This window comes from Emiliania huxleyi (genome assembly GCF_000372725.1).
Source record: "Emiliania huxleyi CCMP1516 unplaced genomic scaffold EMIHUscaffold_487, whole genome shotgun sequence".
In the NCBI taxonomy this organism is placed as follows: domain Eukaryota; phylum Haptophyta; order Isochrysidales; family Noelaerhabdaceae; genus Emiliania; species Emiliania huxleyi.
Window position 1 is genome coordinate 23670 of NW_005198339.1, and position 23881 is coordinate 47550.

The 23881-nt window shown below is 64.2% G+C and overlaps 4 protein-coding genes across 4 annotated transcripts; 1 reads left to right on the forward strand and 3 right to left on the reverse strand.

Moving 5' to 3' along the window:
- Window positions 1-675: 675 nt before the first annotated feature.
- EMIHUDRAFT_445645 (hypothetical protein) lies at window positions 676-1401 on the reverse strand. The gene has a single exon (XM_005767526.1). It carries the CDS (start codon window positions 1390-1392, stop codon window positions 826-828), a length of 567 nt encoding a protein of 188 aa, XP_005767583.1. The 5' UTR covers window positions 1393-1401; the 3' UTR covers window positions 676-825.
- Window positions 1402-8336: 6935 nt separating this feature from the next.
- On the reverse strand, window positions 8337-9536 carry EMIHUDRAFT_246026 (hypothetical protein; the record flags this gene model as incomplete). The annotated part of the gene is made up of 2 exons (XM_005767527.1): window positions 8337-8390; window positions 8562-9536. The coding sequence occupies 2 exons, from the start codon at window positions 9534-9536 to the stop codon at window positions 8337-8339; spliced, it is 1029 nt and encodes a 342-aa protein (XP_005767584.1).
- A 4371-nt stretch (window positions 9537-13907) lies between these two features.
- On the reverse strand, window positions 13908-14330 carry Lhcf54 (light harvesting protein; the record flags this gene model as incomplete). The annotated part of the gene is made up of 1 exon (XM_005767528.1): window positions 13908-14330. One exon carries the CDS (start codon window positions 14328-14330, stop codon window positions 13908-13910), a length of 423 nt encoding a protein of 140 aa, XP_005767585.1.
- An 8263-nt stretch (window positions 14331-22593) lies between these two features.
- Window positions 22594-23530, forward strand: EMIHUDRAFT_470586 (hypothetical protein; the record flags this gene model as incomplete). Its single annotated transcript, XM_005767529.1, has 3 exons — window positions 22594-22857; window positions 22943-23257; window positions 23380-23530. The coding sequence occupies 3 exons, from the start codon at window positions 22594-22596 to the stop codon at window positions 23488-23490; spliced, it is 690 nt and encodes a 229-aa protein (XP_005767586.1). The 3' UTR covers window positions 23491-23530.
- Between the last annotated feature and the right edge of the window lie 351 nt (window positions 23531-23881).

Sequence of the window (23881 nt, forward strand, 5' to 3'; positions counted from 1 at the left end):
CGGGGATCGGGGTGTGGTCACTGGTCTGACGTGTCTCTCTCTCTCTGTAGACCCTGAGTTGCACAGGGGTTTGTGCGCCCCGGGGCCCCTAACTGATGTGGAACGGGCGCCCTTCTGCTAACTGAGCAGTGAGCTGCTCGGCTCCCACCCCGTCCCACGCTCCCAGCGAGTCTAGACAAGCGCAAGTATTGTCATCAACAGAGTAGAAGATTCTGACCTCAGGGCCGATGTGACCAAGCGCTGTGGTAGCGTGGTTTTACCTCACACCCATCCGAGCAGTGTCGCTCACACAAACAAGCCGCAGCACACGTGACTGAAGGCCAGTGAGGGCGAGCCCATCGCTCTGTCACAGAGCTCTGAGCTGTGGCCGCACTGGCAGCAGCAGAGCAGCAGCACAGGTACCTATCTGTGCAGAGCGTGTGACTAGTGACTGTGAGCAGCAGATGAGAGCTGCTCTCCAGGCTTCAGTCGCAAAGAGAGAGATCCTGCATGCCACCGAAGGCGCTGTCGAGGTTCACCGAGCGCGGCGCAGCCCCAGGGGTTGAGCGTTGAGGTGGACTCCACACTCAGCCGGGACACACCGCGGTCACCGACGAGCGCGCGTTGCCGTTGGAGACTTTTTACTCCGGAGACAAAAAAAAACGCGCTGTGTGCACAGAGCGCGTCCCTCGATTTCCTCAACTCACGGTCCACATCTTTACACACTCACAGTACGGCTATTTACTTGAGTCTGCACAGACTGCACGACACCCTGCATGCATGCACCTGGGCGACCCCTGGGCCTCGCGGACCGCAGAGCACGTTCGGCGAAACTGATCACTAAATTTACGGTACCTCCGTGTTGAGCAACCCCTTGGCCACCTCCTCCGCCTTCTCCCGGCTCACGAGCAGCTCCACCAGCTTGAGGCCGAAGGGCAGCGCAGTGCCTGGCCCCTGGCTCGTCACGACGCAGCCGTCGACGACGACGAGCGACTCGGAGTAGCCCGCGCCGGTCTTCTCCTTGAGCGGCGGCGCCGGGAAGTGGGTGAAGCTCGCCGGCAGCAGGCCATGCGCCTTCAGAACGATGGCGGGCGCCGCGCAGATCGCTGCGGTGCACTTGCCGGCGGCGACCTGCGCCTTGAGCAGCTCGGTGAGCTTCGCGTTCTCGCTCAGGTGCTTCGCGCCGGGCATGCCGCCCGGCAGCGCGATCGCGTCCCACTCATCCTTGCAGCACTCGTCGATGTGCTTGTCTGCGACCACGGTGAGGCCTCTAGCGCACTTGACCTGCAGGCGGCCCTCGGGCATGACGGAGGCTGTCACCACCTCGACGCCGCCGCGTACGAGCGTGTCGGTGGTGCACGAGAGCTCGATTTCCTCCGAAGCGTCGGCGATCGGGACCAGCACGCGCGGCATGCCTTCACGGCGAAAGAATTTTATGACAATCAAACTCGGCGAAAGAAACCGCGAGGCTGCACTACTGGTGCGGTTCCAAGACGCAGGTTAATGACTAGCAGCACTGCCGGTGGCATACGAGCCGCCACAGCCGGTGTGCGGCCGTGCTCTGCCACCTGCCTGCGGCGTACGCACAATGTGCGCTCGCATTGGATGCCCTGCTGATGGACCTGCGTCGCCTAGCTGCACGAGAGCAATGCCGCAGGCGGAGGCCGAGGCGTAGATTGCGAGCACACACGTTGGAGCTGTGAGGAGCAACCCCTTCGTGGATAGCATCCCTTAATTGCCACTCCTCCTGCGGCTTGCACCCTTGCAGCGCGTCACTCGCTCATGCTCTCCAGGAGCTATGGCGGGCGCGTGTGGGGGGATGTAGCCTGTTTTTGGCCGGTTCTGACCCGTTTACTATCAGTACCATGCCTGGGCCACAAGAATCGCACACGGGGAGCGGCTCAGGGGCCCAGTAAGCCGCGGAATCGCCAAATGTCACAACCCGGCTCACCCAGGGCTGGACCTAGTCAGGGGGGCGCAGCGCGGCGCAGAGAGTGCTAGGCACAGGGGAAAGAAATTTCTTTCCAAATCCTATCTCGAGGTCTAGTTGGCGCTCGGGCACTCATATACAGACTGGGCTCAGCCACTGAGGTGACCTTATCACCTACAGCGCCTGCGCTCATGGTGTCATGGTGCCATGCTAGTGTCATGCGTGCTGCCACATCCTACTAGTTCTACAACTCCCTCGCCCCTCACCCCTCGCCGGCCCACACTGCGTGCCTTGGGCCTGCTCGCACCCGCCGCGGTCGCGCCACCAGTGCACAAAGTCCCTCCTGTCCATGCCGCCCTCGTAGAGCCGCTGCAGGACCGTCAGCTTCTCCTTCACGTCCGTCAGATGAAACACGACCGTCTCGTGGGCCCGCAGGGCCGAGTCGGCACAGCGCACTGATGGGTCGGAGTAGTCAGGGGTGCGTTTGGCAAAGGTGGTGCGGTTCAGCTTTGCCCAGCCGCTGCTGGTGCAGACACCCCCAGCGGAGCAGGAGGCGAGCGCCTCTTGATGCAGCAGCACCCACTCGGTGTAATACTGGTCCTTGGCGCCGATGGCGCCGAGCGACGGGCGTTTCTGCAGAATCGTGCGCCAAAGCTGCCAGAGCTCCCAGAAAAGATCCGCCGCGCTCGAGTCGGCGAAGAAGAAGCCAATGTTGGGCTCGGTGTTCCAAACGTTGTCCATGAAGTGAAGCGACTCGTTGGCAGGCCTGGGCAGCGCCAGCAGGGCGGCGAGAGGGCTCTCGAACCAGAACACGTCCATCTCGCTGTACAGGCAGGCGCGGCCGCGTAGGACCAGGCTGACGAGGAGCATCTTGCTCGCGCCCGTCAGCCACGGGCACCCGCCAAATCCGCACGCTGCGTTCTTGTCTCTCTCTTCTGCTAGGGGGTTGTCGACGGCCTCGGTATAGAAGGGGATGCCGCACAATCCGGAGAGTTGTCGTGCGCTGTCGTTTCTCATGGCGGCCCATGCCGTCGCATCGAGGAAGACGGCAACGCGGTGAGGGAAGCCAAGCTCACCCGTGCGCTGGAACCACCGGGTCAAGAGGTGCAGATACTTGCTATCGAGGCTGGTCAGCACCACAGGCTCCGCATCCTTCCAGCCCCGGCTGCACCGGGCGTAAGTGTTGCGCGCCATCTGCTCCAACCCATCGAGCACGACTCGGCGCGACGCAGCCGCCTTGTCTTCAACGACCACTCCAGGATCCTCGAGACCTTCCATACTCGATACCCCCTGCGCGGGCGGCCGCAAGATGGGCTGCCGGGACAGCGCAACGTCCAGCTCTCCGTCCACGTAGGCAAGTTGCAGCATGCCATCGTGCGGCTGCACCTGGCGACGCCGCAGGGCGTTAAGGATGCGGCGCGTGTGATCCGTGTGGAAGAGGATGGCAGCGGTGCCCCACATGGCATGTGGGATCCTTCGCCAAAAGTCGTGGTTGCCAGCGGCCTCATTCTCGCGCAGCCAGGAGCGATGGCTTGCGCTCGGCTCTGGCCCGCCGCCTGTCAGCTTAGCAAGGTGCCACGTGCCAACCGGCCGCTCGCGCAGGAAGGCGTCGTAGTTGCGTCTCCACGCCTCGCTGACCTGTACGTCATCCTCGAGCACTAGCATCAGCCCCTGGTACCCGGGGTGCGAGAGGATGTGCTCGAGCAGCGCCATAAAGGAGAGAGTGAGGCCCAGGACCTTTGGGCACGCGTTCCAACTGGGATCCTTGTGCTCCAAGATGTCGTGAAAAGGACGATACACGTCAATGTGCGGACACCGCCTGTGCCCGTCCCAAGGTGGGTGTACGCAGCACGAGGGGTTTGAGGCGTTGCAGAGTGCATCTCCGCTTCGCGCCGCCTGCAGACGGAGCCGGCAGTCGTCGCTGCGAAGGAGAACGCTGCGCTGAGGCACGCTCCACAGGCGGTGCTCGTCGTTGGCCACACTGCCAAGCGCCCAAGCCGGCCCTGCCTCGAACCGCCGCAGCTTCTTGCCGTGGTCAACATTCAGCTCAAGGTTGAGCCACAGTTCCGACGCGAGTGCACGGGCACGTCGTTTGGACTTGGCCGTGTTGAGATACCAGATTTGCTGCGGGGCCGCCTCGCACCATGCGCAGCCGGTGCACCAGCCGCCGTCACGCCACTGCTTGTCAGTGCACATCGTTATGATGCTCTGCGGGTGTGCATGGCACCAGGTCTTGCAGTTTGGTCGTTCAGCCATGCCATTGCACCAGTCGCAGCCGGCGCACCAGCCTCCGGCCCGCCACTTCGGGTGGTTGCACATCTCTTCGCGGCTGCTTTGGTGCGTATGGCACCACTCCCTGCAATCGGGCCGGTCGGCCTCGCCGCTGCAACTCTGACACATGGCCAGCAGCAAGATCTGGGGAGCGCGCGCGGGCGAGCGCCGCGCGCTACTCGCTCCCATATACGTGCCTGGTACCATGGACGTGTCGTACCCTAAGTTTCTTCTAAATAAAAACGGACACCTCTCTACTGTGAGATGGGTAAAAAGGAACAGGCCCCCGCCCTTGCGATCTTTGTGCAGGGTTCTTTGTGGGTGTGGTCGGCGACTAGCCGGGGTCGTCCTCCCGATGGGGGACTAGCACTAGCCGTCTTCCACATGGTCCCTCGGGTCCCTGCTGCTCCTAATCTCTTCGTACATCCTCCTGCTGATCTCCGCAAAGTCCTGCTCCCTCCCTCGTCTCACCCTGCGCGTCTGCTCCGCCTCACCGTCTTCTGCCCTGCGTCGTCTGGCGACGGGTCCTCCATAGTCGGTCGAAGTCGCCGCCCTCCTCGTGCCTCTTCCCAACGTTCCCTCGGCGGCCGATGCCGTCTGCTCCGGCTCCCCAGTCCCCGGGTCTGCCCTGCTCTCGTCTGCGCTAGTTTCTGCTTCGTCCTCACCGGCGTCTCTCCTCTTCCCTCTCCTAAGTTTCTTCGAGACCTCGCGAGCGTTCAGTTATTCACAGCGGACAGTGTGAGTTGGGCCGGGCAGGGCAGTGTGGATTTCACACCCGGGGCAGGTAGGGGATCGGGCCGGGCAGTTGTGCGGCAGTGTGCTGGCAGGGCAGTACGGTAGGGCAGGGCAGAGCAGGGCAGGGCAGTTGGCTGTTGGGGTCATAATTGCAGGGCTGAGATTTGGGATCTCAGGTGGTGAAAAAAGGGGGCGATAACCATATTCCTACGGAGGAGTGTGGTTTCTTAATGGTACGTTTTCTTAATGCCCGCAACCCATGGTAGTACGATGCGTGAAATCCGGCACGGTTTCACGCCTGCTCTGCTGAGGGGAGGGGCCGGGCTCATAGCGGCGAGTCGAGCTCCTTCTTCTGGCCCCCCGTCATGTGATATTCCCTATGTGCAATGAGACGTAACGAACGGACGTCGGTGCAATTTCCTGTTGGCAGGTGAGTGCGCACGCGGTCGTTCCAGCTCTCTGCTATGGGTTCTGACTCAGTCGCCAGTCGCCATGGTCGATGTCAACAACCTTCTGAGCAGGTTCGTACTTGCGGCTCTGCTGAAACCATCGTTACGTTGCATACTACGTCGAGTAGTCGGCGACACTTGGCCCGGTTGGCCTCGTGCCAAACCTGTAATATTCACTATTGGAGCGAGGCACGTACGCGTCTACGAGATGGTGAATCCAGATAGAATTCGGGTCGGCGGCGCAACTGTTCGCGGCATAGTGGACGTAAACAGTCATCTCGGGCTCGGACACGTCGAAAATCGACTTCACGTTGTCCCTGTGTGCCTGATCGCTCGCAGCTGGCCGGAAGTCAGACTCGGGGTCGTAATTGATATCGACCAAGTTGCGGCGCACGACCGCAATACTTCTACTTGCGTGACACTTTGCCTGGCTGAGAGCAAATGCGCCAGCAAAGGGCATCGACGTGCGGAGATACTCGTCATAATCAATCGACAAGACGTGCCCGACACCATCAAAGCGTGCCCGAGAGAAAGCCTCGTACATGACGAGCACCTGGTCGAAAATGTAGCTCCTCGTGACAAAAGCGTCAAAGGTGCGCCGATTGTCGGATATGAATGGGACCGTCACGAGGTCGACTCTAGGGCGATGCGCCACAATGCTCTCCAGCAATGAGGAAGATGGGCGATCGTAGAGATAGAAGCGCGGTGCCGCAAGCAGCTGGTCGTGGTGCTCCACCCAGGAGGCAATCTGACGGCGACTGATGATGCCGTTGTCGTTGAGGGGTCGCGCTGTGACGGCAAACCTAGCAGGCAGGGGGACGCGCCCACACATTGGCAGCGATACGACCTTCCACCCAGCAAGGCGGAGCTCGAGGCGGTCCTTGACCTCGACCGGGCATCGGAGCATGGCGATCGGTCGATAGCCGCCGTCACCGATCGTGGTGGCGTTGCATGCCTTCCAGTTTGATTCTACGCTCGACGCGTCCACTTTCAGGCTTTGAATCCACTGCTGCAACGGGATGACAGTCGCAATCGCCCACTCGGTCGACGAATCGAAGCCCGCCCGTTCCACAAAAAAGTGCACCATCCAATAGTCCGATTTTTTTTCGGTGGAGACGACAGTGAACGCGGCATCCTCGTACTCGAAGCTGAAGAACGGCTGGCAAAGCACGGGCGCAGTGGGTGAGGGCGGCGCACTGCCTGGCTCCGCTGGTGAGGGCGGCGCACTGCCTGGCTCCGCTGCGTCCTTACACTTGTCCTTCTTTTTGCTCCACTTGCAGCCGATGGCCGCGTTGCAGACTCTCTTGCCGTCAAGGCCTTTGCACGAGGACGGCCCGTCCATGGGCGGTGGCGGTGACGGTGTTGGCGGCGGTGGGTCGCCACTGCCTGGCCCCGCTGCGTCCTTACACTTGTCCTTCTTTTTGCTCCACTTGCAGCCGACGGCCGCGTTGCAGGCTCTCTTGCCGTCAAGGCCTTTGCACGAGGACGGCCAGTGCATGGGCGGTGGCGGTGACGGTGGTTCTGGTGGACTCAGACTGCGGACGTATCCGAACAGCTGGAAAGACAGAAGAGCGGTACGCAGCATCGAAAAGCGGGCCAGGCCGGCCAGCGCCTTTTTGCTCAGGGAATGCAGAGCGGGGGTGGGGGGGGTGGCGTGCGGATTTTGGTGCGCAAACGGCGCCCCATTCGGCAAGCTTTCAAGGTTTAGGGACGGACGTCCGAGCCGGACTTTCGTGCCCGGTGCATGGGGCGAAAGAAACACACACATGAAAATTCTTTTTGCCGGAGTCGCTTAGAGAGTTGTAAAGGTATTCGTCCGAAGAAATCGACTTTTCGCTTCCCTTATTCTTTTTCCTCGATTTTTCTTTTTTGAGAGCGCCTTCGTTGTTAATAATACAAGCCCAAGGTCCCTGGTAGCAGCCATCACTCGCACACACACGCCACACCGCACCGCCCCCCCAGCCCCCGCCCCGCCGAGGTGGGAAAGAGACGAGGAGATGGAACAGCCCGAAGGAGGAAGCACAAGCACGTTTTCTTTTTACCCCGGCTCTCGCAGCGCGCCGTTGGTGTTCATGAGGAGGGATTGCTGTTGTCGCGGTGTAAGCGGCGAACGAGGCACGGTCGCTCTCCGACATGAGGCGCGTTGCACTTGCCAGTGCTGCCCTGGCCTTCTGTCTGCCCGCCCAATGGGTGGCAGGTGCCTCTGCTGCTGTGGCATGCCTCACGGCTGCGACTGGCCGGCGCCTCGGCGCGTCAGCTCGGCTCGGCGTAGCGATCGTGGCCAGCGCAACTCGCCTGGACTCAACGCTCAGTCAGGAGCTCCCGCACGCGCTGCTGGCGCGAGTCATGGCGCATGCAACGCGTCTGAATGCTCGCCTCGCCTCGCGCAAATGCGACCGTCCTCGCAGCCGACAGTCCACCGCCTGCTAAAGAAGCACAGCGACGAATGCGGCACCGGCGACGCATGGCAGGCTGGTCATGACGCAGTTATAGGGTGTTGTGTGCCGTCGGAGTGACTCTCTGTGTGCGTCACGCTCTACACTCTATACATCCGCTATAGACTATACACCCTCCCTCAGCTGTTTTCTTTCTTTTCTTTTCACAAGCGGAGACAACACAGGTGTGCCTCTCTTTAGTTTTACACCGTGATGAGTCAATCAGTACACGCGTATCACGTAACCACCCGCGTATAGGCTATAGCCCACACGCACGTAGGAGCGGTAGAAACACGGTATGTCCTCTCCACATGCGCCCTGTGCGAATCCAAAGCGCCAAGTGCTGAGCAGAGCCCAGCCGTCTCTCGGCGCTCCTCAGTGCAGAGAGAGAGCGCACGAAGAAGCCTGTGGCTGGCCGTACGCACCAAGGGACGCCGGCCAAAGCTGCGGTGCCTCAGGCCGCGCCCTCGCCCGCGGCCGTGAGGCCAGCCCTCCAGCGTGCGTGCGTGGCTCCGAGGAGAGAGCTGCCCGGCCGCCTCACCAGCCAATCCAGAGCACGAGCACCGACGTGTTGTCGCACCAGCCCTGCGCCTGGCTCGCAGCGAGCAGCAGCGCCTCGGCCGCCGCCTCGGCCGCCGGCTGCGTCGCGGCGGGGGGCACCTCCTGGGACGGCGGCGGGGTGTCGCCGCCGCCCTCGCCCCCCTCCGCGGGCGGGTGGCGCTGCGCGATGACGCGACGTCCGGCCTCCGACGCGATGCGGACCGCCTCCGCGTCGCTCAACACGTCCCAGAGGCCGTCGGTCGCGAGGATGATGAGGCGGTCGGTGGCGGGGTCGAGGGAGAGGGAGGCGACGTGCGGCTCGGAGCAGACTAGCGGCCCGGCCGCCGCCTGCTCCTTGAGCTCGAGGTTGCCGAAGGCGCGCGAGATTGCGAGGCTCGTCTTGGAGGTCTTGCCCGGGCTGCCCTTGGTCTTGGTCGGGCTCGCCCGGCCCTTGCCCGGACTGCCCTTGCCCGGTGGGCGCGCGGCGGGCGGGTCGGGGTAGTAGCCGACTCCTCCGTCGCCGAGCTTGAAGACCAGCCCGGGCCTGGCGCCGGCAAACTCGGCGCTGGGCACGAAGCCTTGCGGCGGGCTCGCCTTCGAGGGGCTCGGCTCCTTGCCTCTGCCGCCGAAGACTCCGACGCGCCAGACGCCGCGCACCTGCTTGACGTCGCCTCCGTTGGCTCGCACGCGCGCGGCCTCCTCCGGCAAGTTTGGCTTGTGGTCGAGCGACAGTCGGACCGCCTCGAGCCCGCGCTCGCGCATCGAGGAGCCTCCTCGCCCCTCGGTGAGGCGCCGCCGCCCGAGCACGGCGCGCGTGTCGCCAACGTTTGCGATGGACAGGGTGGCCTCGCGAAGCAGCACGCAGAGAGCCGTGGCGCCGTCGTTGCGGCCCGTCTCGCGAATCCCGTCCAGGAAGGAGCGGTCGGTCGCGACGAAGGCGCGGTGGAGGGCGGCGCCGAGGAGCGTGGCGGGCGCGTCGCACGCCGACAGCGCAGCGGCGCTTATCGACGGGTCTGCCGCGAGCGTGGCGGGCAGCGCGCTCGCAATGAAGGTCACGCACCGGGTCCCTCCGTGGCCGTCCAAGACGGAAGCGTAGCGCAGCGCTGGGTCGGCGGCCGGCGCCGACGCGCTGGTGCTGCAGCCGCCCTCCTCCTCCTCCGCATGCAAGACGCGCAGCATCACATGCTGGTCCTCCATCGCCGGCCGCTTGCCTTGCGATGCAGCGGCGCCGCAGCCGATGTGCGGCACGGCGGCGGCGCGTGGCTGCTCGGCTGGACCGGCACCGGGACCGGCGTCGGGACCGGTCGGCGGTGGGGTGTTTGTCCTGGACGGGTCGGCAGAAGGTGAGGCTCGCGGCGAGCCTGTCCGCTCGCGCTTTGCCGAGCGCGGCGGAACCAAGTCATGCGGAGGCGGGAGCAGCGGCTCGGCCACAGTAGACGCCATCTCTCCAGCGGAAGCAGCCACCCAGGCGCGGACGACGCGGACTGGTCGTCTACCGTCTCCGCTGGTCGCGCGCTAACGCGCTAAAGAATTTTAGTCCTTCCCGGGGCTAGGGCTCTCTTGCCCGCAACCCGACACCGATCATCCGGCCCGCTGGGTGCGCTTCTTAGCTCCTCGGCCCTGGATGTGAGGTTAATAACTGCACTCCAAGTGCTCCAAGTTCTCGAGTAGGTCGCGGGAGGAGGAGCAAGCCTGCTCTAGTCTCACATGTTACTTCCTGTCGTCTGTTGTGTTGTTGTGCCCTTGTTTGTGCCCTTGGCACCGTGTGTGCTGGGGGGGGCGACAGGGAGGACGTGGCCCTGAGTTATGTGTACGCCAACCAACTCAGGGTGTGTGGCAGCCAGCTGGCTGTGTGTCTTGTGAGCCTGTTTGTGTCTGTGTGTCGCTCATGCGTGTCGTCATCATCTGTCTAGCGTCCACCCATACCGCGTTGGTGTCCAGTCCGAGCCTGGCTGTTCTTCACCTTCCTACCTAACCCCTAACCTAACGGGACTGGCATGACGGTTGCAGCGAGAATCGGCGAGGGACTGCGAAGAGAGGTAGGAAGAGGCGGACGCCCTAGGGTGGGCGACGGCTAGCACCACACTCCTCTCCTTAAAATCCCTGTGGTGGCGGCGTGCCGTCCTCCCTGTTCCCAAGTCCCATCCCTCCTTTGGGTTGTCTGTTTTCTTTCTTTCTTTAACGGGACTGGCACGGGCACTAACACAAGCAGAAGAAAAACAAGAATCGCGGCCGGCGCCAGGCAAAAGAATTTACGATGGTCTTACAGCACTAGGCACGTCCTCCGCCCACAGAGCGGGGCCAGACTGAGTCACACTTGAGATGAGGAGGACTCAGCCAGTGGAGTCGGGAGCCGAGTGGTCCATACCGAGCACCGCGCTGCGAGCCTGTCGTAGGGTGGGTGGGTGGCCAGCCACAAGCACCCCACCCAGGGACATCACGACACGCTACCACCAGCGTCCGCGTAGATTGAGTTTGAGCGAGAGATTAGACCTCTCGAGGATTAGACACGACACAACAATGTGCGTCCTGGGGTCCCCGCGCGGCGGCGCGCATCGCGCACAAGCCGCAACTGCCAACTCCCTCCCACGTTCGACGTTCGTGCACGTAGCACGTCCTCTGGTACATATGCTAGAGCCCAAACCGACCGCCGAAATTCGCACAATGTCTAGTCCTAACACGCGCCACATGACGCCCACCGCAGCCGCGTCGGTCGGCGCGCGCCGACGCCGACCATCACCACCGACCGACGGCTCGCACGGCCGTGCGGTGAGCAAAAATTTGGGTCGCTGCGCGCCTGCCGGATGCTCTGCGACGTCTGGACGCTCGCCAGAAACGCCAGGAAGCTTGCCTTCCACCCCTGGGCCCGAGGGCGAACGGCAGTGGTCGGCAGCCTCTGCGACGCTCCGATCGGCTCCTCGACCTCATCGCCTGCGACGACCAGCATGGCTCGTCGCTCGACGGCAGCCTGCCCAGTATGCTCTTGGCATTCTGTACAGCCTCGCCAGGCTCTCTGAGACGGCCTGCAGGGCCGGCGTGGACCGCCTCGGGCGCCCGCCGTGAACACTGCCCGTGCCGCCGTGTACGTCACCATCGCCTCTCTTCGTCGCCGATCTCGCCGACGCCGCTCGCCGCTCGCCGCCGCCCTGCCCTGCCCCGCCCAGCCCTCGCACAAACAAACCAACACACACACACACACACACACACACACACACACACACACACACACACACACACACACACACACACACACACACACACACACATACAGACACCGACAACAGACACACAAAACACACCCTGCCCCAACCTCGAGCGCCCCGCGCCCTCCCGCCCAACGCCCTGCACCTCACGCCTCGCGTCCCACGTACGCCCCGCGCCCCGCGCCCTCACCTCGCGCCTCACGCCTCCCTCCCCACCCTCTCAGGCATTTCTCCCCCCCTGCTGCTCGCCGACTCCTCCTCCCCCCGCATGACCGACGACTACCCGTCCTTCGGCGACTCCTCCCTCTTCGGCGCCAACGTCTACTACCGGGGGACCGTCGCCCTCGGGCGTACTGGCTTGATCCCAGCGGCACACGTCTACGAGGGGGGGCTCCGAAAGGTCGGCATGCCTGGCATGTCGGGCGACTAGGCAGGTCATTGAGACATTGACCTCCCCCCGCTTGTCCACCCGGCGTGAGGGGCGGGAGCGCAGCCATTCCAACGGCTGGGAAAGTTTCTGAACGGCTGTGCATGCGCCTGCATGCCCCGGCTTACTAAGAAGGTCCCTCGCTCCGGCTCCTCTCTCGGAAGACGCGCGCCGGCCAGGGGGACTCGCTTGCGATCCCGCTCCAGCCAGAGGCCGCGTGAGGCGTGTGGGGCGGTGCACGCTGGGGCTCGGCCCCAAGTGCGCTGGCCTCGCGTCTCGAGGGGAGGGCGGCTCGTAACTGAGGTCCGCCTGCGGAGACAGTCGTCCTCCCCTTAACCCGACGAGAGTGGGCGGGCAGCCCCCGTGCTGAGCCCTGGTCTGACAGCCTGACAGCAAACCCGGACAGCGCCTGACAGTGCCCGACAGCCTGACAGCGTTGACAGCACTTTCTCTGACAGTCTGACAGCACGTATCTGACAGCCTGACAGCCGAGTCTGACATCAGAGGGGCTCCGTCGCTGTCAGGCCCTAACGTGACAGCCTGACAGCTGCCTGACAGCCCGACAGCACACAAAGGCCTGACAGCAGCGCTGACAGCCCGACAGCCCGACCAGCCCGACAGCAGCACAGACCGTACACAGCCGTGCAGCCTCTTTCTTGTGCCCCATGAGGGTGTAACAAAACTATTACATGCAAAGACATGCACATGCGAGTGTGGTCCATGCAGTGTCATGGGATGGTCATGCCTCATGGGTCTCTCTCTCAACCCTCCCGCCCCACCTCTGCGGACCCGCGGCTGTGCTACAACTACAGATGAAGCTACCAGCTAGCCTTCTGGGGCCCTACAGCCATATGCCTACGGCGTCTGGGTGGGGGTGGCCGCCGCCGTCTATGCCGCGCTGGCCTGCCGCCGCCGCCTGCGCCTGGCTGCGCCGCCATCTGCGCTCCCCAGGCGGACCCCTTCTGGCAGAGTAGAGACTAGAGTATGTGTAGTAGAGTCCTGCTGGTCTCCTCTTGATAATGTCATAAGTGTGGATGGTGTGTCAGAGCCTGACAGCACCCCGACAGCACCAACCGACAGCACCTGACAGCACCGGCGTCTCTGACAGCAGCAGCAGCCCGACAGCTCTGACAGCTCCGACAGCGTCTGACAGCAACACCCGACAGCTCCGACAGCACCCGACAGCTACGGAGCCCCTCTGATGTCAGACAAGCACCCGACAGCACCCGACAGCACTGACAGCACCTGACAGCTGGTCTGACAGAGGCACCTGACAGTGCCTGACAGTGCCTGACAGCCTGACAGATCACCTGACAGCACCTGACAGCCTGACAGCCAGCTCAGCCAGGGCTCAGCCCCCGTGGCTGCAGGGTCGCGCTTCCGAGCCGACTCCGCCCCTCTCTCCACCCGGCCATTCCAACGGCCAGGCCGCTCGCTTAAGGCTGATTGGCTAGACGAGCGGCCTACCTCCATGGGGCTGTTGGCACGGGGGGAGGTGTCAATCACGCTCCCGGGACGCCGGAGAGATCGGGTTGGTCTCCCCCGCGGCCTTCAGCCCTGACCCCGGACGGGGACGCCGAATCACCCTCGCCCAGGGATCTACAACGCTGTCTTAAGGTCCGACCTGTGGGCCCTGCCTGCGCTCGGCACCGGGCACCGCCTCGGTATACAAAATGCGCCTGCGGGCAGCCCCTTGCAGGTACCAGGTTGCACGGGTTGCAGATCACAGATCACACATATGCTCTAATCTATGCACTCCAACGTCTTCCTCAGCGCTCAGGCCACACCCGTGGTGCGTGGACCCCGTTCATTGTGTCGCATATTTTGGCGCGGAAGGGGGAAGGCGCACCGCCACACCACTCCTTGCACTGTTATTACGGATCAGGGGTGCACTCTCAGCACAGCGGCGAGCGGGTCCAGCGGCTCAGAGAGCCCCAATCAACGCCCAAAGAAGAATGGCGTCTGCTCGACGACCGGCGTGCCCCATAGGAACTCCTGGGCCGCGAAGCCGGTGATGGCGAGCATGGCGAGCCGGCCGTTGAAGAGCTCGTTGGCGCTCAACTCCTTGCGGCGGTAAGCCCCCTCCTCGGCCATCACTCCCAGAGGATCGAACCCGAAGTCGCCGGCCAAGCGGGGCGCTGCAGGGCCAAGCCCCGAGGCCTGATTGGCGGCCTCCTCGCTGAGGTATTCGACGTAGGCGGCGGCGCCCGCCGCGAGCACAAGGAAGAAGGGGACCGGGCCGTCGCCAAGCCCTCCATTCAGGACGGAGGGGGCTCGCCCCCCTTGGAGCAGCTCAGAGAGAGGCCAGCCGGCCGCTGCGAGCATCGCCAGCCGCGCGTGCCTGATTTCCGCCTCGCGCATCTTCGCGACGGCAGCCCGCCGCTCTGTGGGCGTCATCCGCGCCATGATTAGCTCGCGCTGGCTCTGCGACGGCCACCCGCCCGTGAGGAGGTCAGGGAGGCTCTTGCTCGCGAGCGCCGTCAGGGTCAGTGGGTCGAACCCTGCGTCGCCGGCGAGCGTGCCATCGAGGTAGGACGGCGCCACCGCGCCAGGCTTCCACAGAGCCTTGCGCGCCGTGTCGGACATGCAGACGGTGGCAGCAAGTCGGTCGGCTGTTCTCGCGGCGGCGCGCAGAGGCGCGGAGAGCTTCTGCATCTTGGCCCTGTAGGCACGAGCGTCGAACCCGACAGTGGAGAGCTCGGTCAGGAGGAGGGCCGGACCGCGTAGCGGCGCGAAGCCGGAGGCGGCGGGCGAGGCGAGAGAGAGCATAACACACACGGTAGGTGTGTATCGACCAGTGAGGAATGTGCAGGGAAGCGGCCGGGAAAAGTTCAGGACAAAGTTGTCGGGGAAAAAAGTAATTGCTGCCGTCCATTCGCCGTCCTCGGGGGGCCGCCAACCCCCCATACGATAGAGTTCAACGAATACGATAGAGTACTCCTAGGATCCTAGGTATCTGATACCCCTGGGTACGGAGAGAGTGTCTTTGGCTCGCGCCGGGGCGCTCGTTGCTCCTCCGTCTCTTTGCATCTTCCATAACTTGCGAATTTCAGAAGCAGGGAGGGATGCAACGATGACCGTTTTCTCGACACGCGAGTGACATCGCGGCCGCGGGGCGCGTGCGCTGCGTCGCCTTTATCATATCGGGCGGAGTTCTGTGGCGGAGAAGCTTTGCGTTTGCAATTCGCAGCCTATCCCCTGTCCAGCCTGCACGAGTGTTCACCGACATCGAGTCGGCGCGCCTCTGGGTCAACGACTGCGTGTCGCAGTCGGACGGACAGGTCGCGCCGCCAGTGCGACAGAGCAGCCCAGCCGGCTGAATGCAGGGAGTTAAATCTCTATGTACTGTGGTCGTGTTCGTGAGATCTGCTCTGATTGGGGTGGTCGTCGCACTCGTGAGTCGTCTCCGTACTCCGAGTCTGACTCGTGTGTCACGTGTCAGTGACACAGTCACACGTTGACAAGAGTGAGAAGTGAGTGTGCAGTGAGATGTGACCTTGTGAGAACGTGCGTGACGCCCCCGTGAGTCGTGACGGCTGACGCTTGTCGCTTGAGAGGGTTGTTGCACGAGTATATGGGCCAAAAGCGTCGAAAATGTCCGCAAAAAGCGTGTCTCGAGTTTGTTGCAGCTCCGCAGCCAGCGCGGGCTGCCAGGACGCACCGCTCGCGCGTTCGGCACACTCGGTGGACCCCACCGAGTGTGCCGAACCAACTGGAGTGAAATTGCTCGACGCCGTGCTCGCTGTGGGGCTGCAACAAACTCGCCGCCGAGCGTGCCACCGACGGCGTCCCGTCGGAGGTGATGGAGTGTGAGACCTGAGGCTGCGGAGGTGACGCCTGAGGTACCGGCCCGTGCACAACGACTCAGCCGGCGACCGCCACGGGCTCAGACGAGACCTGTCGACGCGTTCCGGCTCAGCTTCACCATGGTCCTCGGGCGTCTGTCGACGTCAGGACCACCCATACAGCTTGCGGGTTTGAGGTCGCAAGAGCCAAGATGGTGGCGTTTGGACATCCCAACCATCCCACAAGACAGCCTGTAGGTGATGGCGGGACGGCGCAGTGTTTGTGGCACTCGGCAGTAGGCACCCGCGGCACGGCCCCGCAGTCGGCTCTCGCGGGCTGCGGAACCGGCCCCAGAAGGGGACGGTCCGGGCGAGTGTGGCAGCTCCTGCGATAGTATGGGCACCATCTATCACAACACTACTGACCCTGGCCATTAGAGCTGCCAGGAATAGCGTCAGGAGCCGGTAGGAGTCAAAACCCCTCATATTTGAGACATCGTGGCCCATATACTCGTGCAACAACCCGAGATGACGGAGTCAGTCCAATATCGAATGTGCTGATGGAGATTGGAGATGGAGTGTGCCCACACCCCATATACTCCGTAACCAATACAGTTGCAGGCAATAGACCGTAGATAGGTGTACATTGTCTGAAGGTGCAAGGTGGTAACTCTGAAACTGTACGCACTGGACGCGGGTCCGACTGAGAGGTGTGTGTACATGCGTCATGCCGTGTGAGCCCGCGTAACTGAATACACGGGAATTGGGTGCACCGCGGGGGCGGAGTCCGGCGGAGAGGCGGCGGGGCGCGAGGCGCGAGGGTGCTCCGGCAGTCCCCTCTAAACAAAGAGGCGCGCAGTGCTCGCCTCGGAGTCTCACTTCTCCTCTTGCAGCTCCACAATGAATCCTGTGGCGAGCGGCACGTACAGGCTGCGGCGGGTCTGCGAGCTGTCGCCCGAGTGGACGTAGTATGGCGCGCGCGCGCGCGCCGCGTCGAGCCGTGCGCGAAAGGGCTCGAGACTGCTCACGCGCAGCCCGAGCCCGTTGCCGAGGAACGTCGAGAGGGCGGGGTCCGCGAGGGCGAGCTGCCCCACGTCCTCGCCCGCGTGCTTTGCGTGCCCCGCCACCAGGCGGCGCTGCACCTCGCGCACACTCGCCGTCGAGCCGCCGCTCGGCTGGTCCGTCTTTGAGAACTGGTGCACAAAGTGAAGGTCGAAGTCGGCGAGGCGCTGCCACTTGAGCATCGCGCACTCGCCGTTGGAGAACCGGTGCGAGCGCGGCTGCAGGAAGGTGAGCACGTCGCCGAGCCCCTCACCGCCGATGAAGCGCTGCAAGTGCTGCAGCGCCGCCTCCGGCGTGTCGGTCGGCAGGGCGAAGTGCTTGGCCTGCAAGTGCGGGATCGGCGGCAGCGGCGCGTCCGGCCTCACTGCGGAGCGCCACGCGCTCGGCGGCGGGGTCGGGAGGCGCGAGGTCGGGGTCGTGGCTCGGCAAAAGTTAAAGGGCTCGGTCGCGGCGAGACTCATGTTGAGTCCCTGCAGCTGGAAGGTGATGCCCCTGGGTATCTCCACGTACGCAGACGTGCCGCGCGTCACGAAGGGCAAGCCGTCGCGCAGCAGCCTGACCAGCACCGCGTCGAGGTTCTCCGTCCACAGCGCCAGGTGCCAGTCCTGCCACCAGTCCCACGTCTCCTGCACGCCGAAGCGGTGCACCTTTGACATCTCGTCGGCGAGCCGCTCGGCGGTGAGGAGGCTGCCCTCCGAGGCGGGCGGCTCGTCGCTCCTGACGAAGTAGACGTCGTGCGGCCCTTCGTTCAGGTGACGCGTGTCGGCCCGCAGGGCCTGCGTGGCCTGACTCGTGCTGCCGGGCCGGAAGCGGACTGCCGCCACAAGCCTGCCGTGCGCGGCCGCGCGAGTCTGAAACGTGCGCGGGTCCTCGAGCAGGGTTGCGCCCAGGTAGTCGACTAGGAAGGCCGCCGCGAGCCGGGGCGTCGGGGTGACGAAGCTGGAAAAGGCGTACCGGGCGGCGGGGAGCGGAAGCGACGACGACTCTGCGCCCCGCTGCCGCGTCTGGCTGCCGGGGCGCTTGCTGCCTCGCCCCCTCGAGGGCGGATTGGCGGGTGCGGGCTGCAGCACGCGGCAGACGACGGGAAACGAGGCTGGGACGGTGTGCGTCGCCGGCACGGTGTGCAGCTCGCACTTGGTGTAGGCGCCGCCTCGTGCCCCGCCTCGCGGAAAGGTGCTGTGCTTAGGCGACGCACCCTCCGTCCACGGCACAGCGAGCCTCGCACTGGGACTGGGAGAGCTCCCAGATCTCGCTGTAGACGCCGTAGCCCTCTCGAGTGCGGCACATGCCCGATTCACTTCCACGAACTGGCGAGGCAAAGATCCGGCGCGTCGAGGCCAGAGGCGCTGGCGAGGGCAGCGTTGGCGGCGGTGATCGGGGCGCAAGCGGCGGCGGCGGCGGCGAGTGTGGCGGCGGTGGTGAGTACTTCCAGCGAACAAGAGAGCCGAGAGACGAGTAACTCGCCGGCGACCACCGCCTGAGGTACTCCCCCCAGGTTTGTGGCGAAAACGGCGGCGGCGGCGGCGGCGGCGCGGCGGGTGCAAGCATGTCCTCGATTTGATGTGATTTGATTCTGTTATCTCGTTTCTTTTCTTTACTCAAGCACTTGCAAGAACACTGCGGCCTGGGTCGGGCTCCCCTCCCCCGCATGGGTACCCCCTAGGGGCCCCGCCTCCCCCCAGAGGCGTGTTGCGACACGCGCGTCGCGCGGGCAGAACACTCCGAAGTTAAAAAACAAATCTGGATTTCCCGAAGTTTTGGTATTGTGAACGTTCCTTGAAGTTCAACTCTCTCTCTTGAAGTTCCTAAGCCGTACTCCCAAACGCATATTGAATGTACGCCAACAATATACTCCAGAATGTACGTCAGTGTGAGGGGTGCACCAACCGCAGAGCGTTGTGTTTTGCCTTTAAATTTCAACAGTTTTTTTTTGAATGTATTTTAATCGTTTACGTTTTTCGTCCAACACAAACAACAACTCTAACACTCACACGTCATTTGGGGCCTGGAGCCCTGTTCACGCGCGCGCGAGACGTGCAGACAGGGTTGCCAGGTGAGAGCGAATGGCGCGGTTCACGCCTCGCACAACACTCAGTGAACAGAGAGAGAGATGCGCTCTGCATGGTGGGACATAAAAGAGAGCGAGTACTTGGGCGAGTAGGCTGTGCGGTCAACGCTGCCGCGCGCGACTTTGCGCGCGAGGCGGCGCAGCTTGAGAACGGCGGTGGGCGAGAAGCCGCCGCCGAACGTCTCGTGGAGCAGCAGGTTGAAGTTGTTGCGCTTGACAAAGATCGCGTCGTGGTAGAAACCGCGATGCGCCTGACGTAGCCGTGGCCGGTCTTGTGGGAGAAGGGTTGGCCGGGCTGCCCGCGCGCCTTGCAGCCCATGTTTAGGCGGCGGGCCTTCTCTTCGGTGTTGCCGAAGGCGTAGGAGTGGCCAACGGAGGCGGGCGTGCCGCCGCTCGAGGCGTTGCCAACGCCCGGCGAGGAGGTCTTGAGGAGGGGCGTCCAGAGCTTGACTTCATTCACCTCATCGCATCCTCCCGGGCCAGCGTGGGGTTCCGCGAGGTCGACCTTGTACCCCTCGTTGTACTGCCGGGTGAGCTCTGGTTTCTCCTTGTCACCGTGCACGACCGGCGCGTTGGCCGGGGCGCGCATCGCGTCCGCCCAGGCGGCGAGGACGCCGTCGTGGGGCCGCCGGTGGTGGGCCTTGTTGTAAAGGTAGTCGCCGAAGAAATCGACTGGGATTGCTAAAAATCTCTCTCTCTCACACTGGGTTCTGCCACGGCGCACGGGACGTCCACGGCACCTCCACGCGGTCCTCGTCGATCCTTATCTGATATCATTATCTCCATCTCCTAGTAGAGGTGTCCGTTTTGTTTATTTATTTACGTCCTCGTCGAGGCTCTCCCCTCCACGCACACGACTAAATATACGCATCAACGATGAGCCAAAGGCGCGCCCTCTCGCTCGCGCGCCGCGCCGAGCGCCGGCCCGGACAAGCCAACACCAGCTCACCGGCGTCACAGCTCACACCCACACACCCACGCGCGCGCTCCTCTCGCCAAAGCAAGCGCCGCGGCCCCCCGGAGCACTTCCAAAGGACGCGAGGTCGGACATTCTCGAGGTGATCTCGAGGCGACCTCGGCGCCCCCCCCCCCCTCCTTTCAGAAGGAGGCGAGGTCGCGCCGCAGCCGCCGCACGGTGTTTGCGAGGCTCGAGTTGGTTCGTCGGCCGACGACGTCGCGCGCCCACGCGGGCGCGGCGGCGTTGCGCACCTTGGCCCGCAGCGGCCCGTCCCTGTCGTTCCGCGCGGCGGCGGAGGCGATCGACGCGAGGTAGGTGTTGGCCTCGTGCAGGCCGAGGAAGTGGAACATGCTCCTCCACTTCGAGGCTGCGACCTCCTTGGAGCCGGCCACGTCCGAGAGGCGGAGCACGAGCGCTCGCTCGGGCTTGCGCCGCACCGCGCGCATCAGAGGGCCGAGGCTGTCGAGGCCGAGCGCCCTGCACTGGTCGCCGTGAGACGCGTTCGTGCTCGACGCCCACTCGGCCACGCACTGCTCGAGCGGGTCCCAGAGCAGGGCGACCACGCGCGTGCCGCCGCCGCCCCGCCCGCCGCCCCGCCCCTTGCCCTCCCGCTCCTTGACCGCCCGCAGCAGCCGCGCCGCTCCCCGCTCGAACCGGACGACAGTGCGTCGCTTATGTCTCCGGCCCTGCGGCGCCGCGTCGCGCTCGCTGCCCTCGCAGCTGAGCGAGAGGCGCGGCCGCGCGCAGAGCGCGCCAAACACGCGGCGCAGCACCTGCACCCCCAGCGCAGAGTGCGAGCCCGCCACGATCAGAGACGGACGCGCCTGCCGCGCGCGCCTCGCGGCCCGCCGCTCGCCGCGCCGCCGCTGTGCCACGATGGAGCCGGCCAGGCTCATCGGCTGCGTGCCCAGCCAGCGGGCCATCGCCATCGGGGCGGTCGCGTTGCTCCGTGACGCCAGCGCGGCGAGCACGTCGGCCGGCCCACCACCGCGGCCCAGCACCGTGACGCGCCCCCACAAGGAAAACCAACCAAGCGTCAGAAGAACCCCGATGCACGTCCACTGCACCAGTCTGCAACCCCCTTGGGGCGTTGCCGGAGGAGGCGGCCTCGCGGCCCCAGGACTCGCCCCGCTCACAAGAGAGTAGCCCTCGGGCATACGGCGGATTCGCTTTCTTTTTTCTGACTCGTCGAAACCATCGATTGAGGACGCTCGACACAGGCGCGGACCCCTGATCGTCCTTCCAAAATCCTGCTCGTGCAGGTGTGGACCCTGTCCTCCTCCCCCATCCGTCGTTTGGGTTTGTCCCTCGAGTTTCTTTATTTCTTTTCGGCGCGGACTGGCACGTGCTGGTACTACACAGGCACACGCGAGAGGGGAAGAACAGCGCTAGGGCTACGCCCAACAGGCTGGCCGTGGCGGGCGGCGCCACCGGGGCGCACCGAGGTGCGTTTGTTTTCCTTGCTCGCTTGTGCAAGCGAGGGAGAGCCCTTCGAACGTGTCAGTTTAACACCGTTTAGCGCGGGTTAGGGGCCCTTAACCCAGGGCGGTTTAGCGTTGTCTACCCTGAACGGTCACTAAACGCGCCTAAACGGAGTTGATCCGGCCTGCGGCCGCCATTTGTCGGGCTGGACTAGTCGTGTTTAGTCGTCGTTTAGTCCGACGATCGGCCGTTTAGCCGGATGGCGTCCACGCGCCTTGGCTGGAGCGCGAGCTGGCCAACGGCGGAATCGAGCAGCGCGAGAGAACACGGATGCGCGGCGAGGAAGTGCCGCGCAAGCGGCTGGTATGCAAGTGCGGCTTTGAGTTGCAGCTTCACGTCTCGGAGGCGGAGTACGAGCGTCACAGGCGCAGCAAAGCGCACACAGCATTGGGACGCCCCTCGTCGTCCGGGCGAGGACTCTCTGGATGCTTCAGTAGCTGCCTGCCGAGTGGGGCGCAATCATCGACGAGCAGACGGCCTTCCTTGTTTGGCGCCTCCTCCCAGGTTGCCGCGGTCAACGCCGAGGCGCGTGCACGTGCTGCACGAGATATGCAGCGGGTCGAGGCGGCGATCAGCGAGGCAACTGCAGCCGCCACCGCAGAGGGCGAAGCTCTAGCGATCGCTGCGGACGAGCAGGAGCGGCAGTTGCAGCAGAAGCTGCACACGGCCAAGGCTAAGAGGTACGCGCTGTTCGAAGCGACGCCGGCGTAGGTCACGCCTCTCCTGGCGAGCGCGTCGGGGTGGAGGAGGTCTCCTGCCCCTCGCGGGCCTGGCGGGCTTGCTCCTTGTGCGCCTCCCACCCTGGGTCGGTCTCCACCCTCGAGTCACCGGAGCCGACAGCGGCTGCAATGCTGCCGTTGGGCGTGACGCGAATGTAGGTGAGGGTGGCGTTGAGTTCCTCGCGGGAGGCGGCGAGCGGAGACTCGGGGGAAGGCGACGGTGGCGGACTCGCGCCGTTTGCGGTGTCGGTGGCGGTGCGCGCGGCCGTGGGAGATGCTGGCATATGTGTATGTCTGACGGTAGAGGAGCGTGGACGCGCGCGAAACTTCTGGAGGGGTTTAGGGCGGTTTAGTGTTAAACGGAGCTCCCCGGCCAGGCAGACCATTTGTCGAGGCGGTTTAGCATCGTTTAGGCGTGTTTAGTGACCGTCTAGGGTAAACGGCGCTAAACCGCCCTGGGTTAGGGGGCGCTAAACCACCCTAACCCACCCCGTTCGAGGGGCTCTCGCGAGGCTCCAGGGCTGTGCCGGCCTCAAACAGGGATAATAAGATGCCCTGCCTCCTGCTCGCGGTGCTGCCTGGCGTCGCAGCGGTTATCCTCGGGAGCCGCGGCGTTTTTCCGCCTCGCTCGAGCTGCATCGCCATGGCTCAACCAGAGTACATCTTTGAAATGGCGGAGGACCGCTCGTCGATCCGGTTCGGCTGCCGGCAGCGCAGCCTCACTCCCGTCAAGCCCGAGGCGGGTGGATCCCTGCAGGAGTTCATCGGCAGCGACGCTTCGGCGATCGTCATGTCATCGTGGGACGCCGGGCAGGTCAAGGCGGCACACAACAGCCGGCGACTCTCTCGGCTCACGGCCACTCGCATCATCTCAGCCGCCTCTCGTGCGCGCTGCACAGGTCCAGCGCGTCGACGGCACGGACGACGAGTTCCTGATAGCGGTCGAGGAGTTTGACTTTGTGGCGCTCCGCTTCGCCGTGGAGCTCCGCGCAAAGTGCACGCTCGACGCCGCCACGACGACGGCGAGGCTCGAGTCGCGCGGCTTCCGCCTGATCGGCTCCGGGCTGGGCAGCATCGCAGACGCGATCGACGTCCGCGTGACCGGCGCGCTGCGCCCGTCTGCGCCTGACGCGAGGCTCTGTGCGCTCTCCGGCGACGTCTCCTTCGTCGCCTCTGGCGCACTGCCGGACGTGCTTCGCGCCGCGCCGGAGCCGGCGCGGGACACCTCCGAGACACCTCCCGCGCCCGACACGCAGCCTCACCACCGCACCCAGCCATTCGCCTCCGTCATCGGCCACTCCGCCCCCTGACGCACCGCCGCACCCACGATATTCAGGCGCTCCGCGCGGCTGCAAACCTGATGAGCAGGAGCCTCATCGGTGCCGCACAGGAGCGGTTCAACACGCGTGTGCCGCGGGCGTACGCGACGTGGGCGCAGTCACGGTGATAGAGCACCCTTTGGGGGATGAGTTGCCATATTGTCACCACCGCCCACAAACCGCGCAAAACGAGTGCTAACTACTAAGAACGGGGTACGGCTCAGGCCGCACCGGCACTGCCGCGGACGCGGGACCGCACGATATACGCGCAGCACAAACTACCCCTCTCTCTCTCTTCGCACGCACGGCCGGACGTCAACACATTCAATTTGTGACACAAATATAGAGTATGTAATGGTAATAGCAGCCCGTCTGCACTGGTCTGAAAAATAATCCTCTCTTTTTAGCCATCACTGTCCACTTTGAAATCTTGTTCTTGGATTTGTTGTCCCGACCCGACCCGTCTTAGATAGCAAAAAGGCGCCGCACCACGCGGCCCTGGATGTGTGCGGCTAATGA

Coding starts and splice junctions, on each gene's coding strand:
- EMIHUDRAFT_445645 (XM_005767526.1), bottom strand. CDS start 1,392: ATGCCGCGCGTGCTGGTCCCGATCGCCGACGCTTCGGAGGAAATCGAG.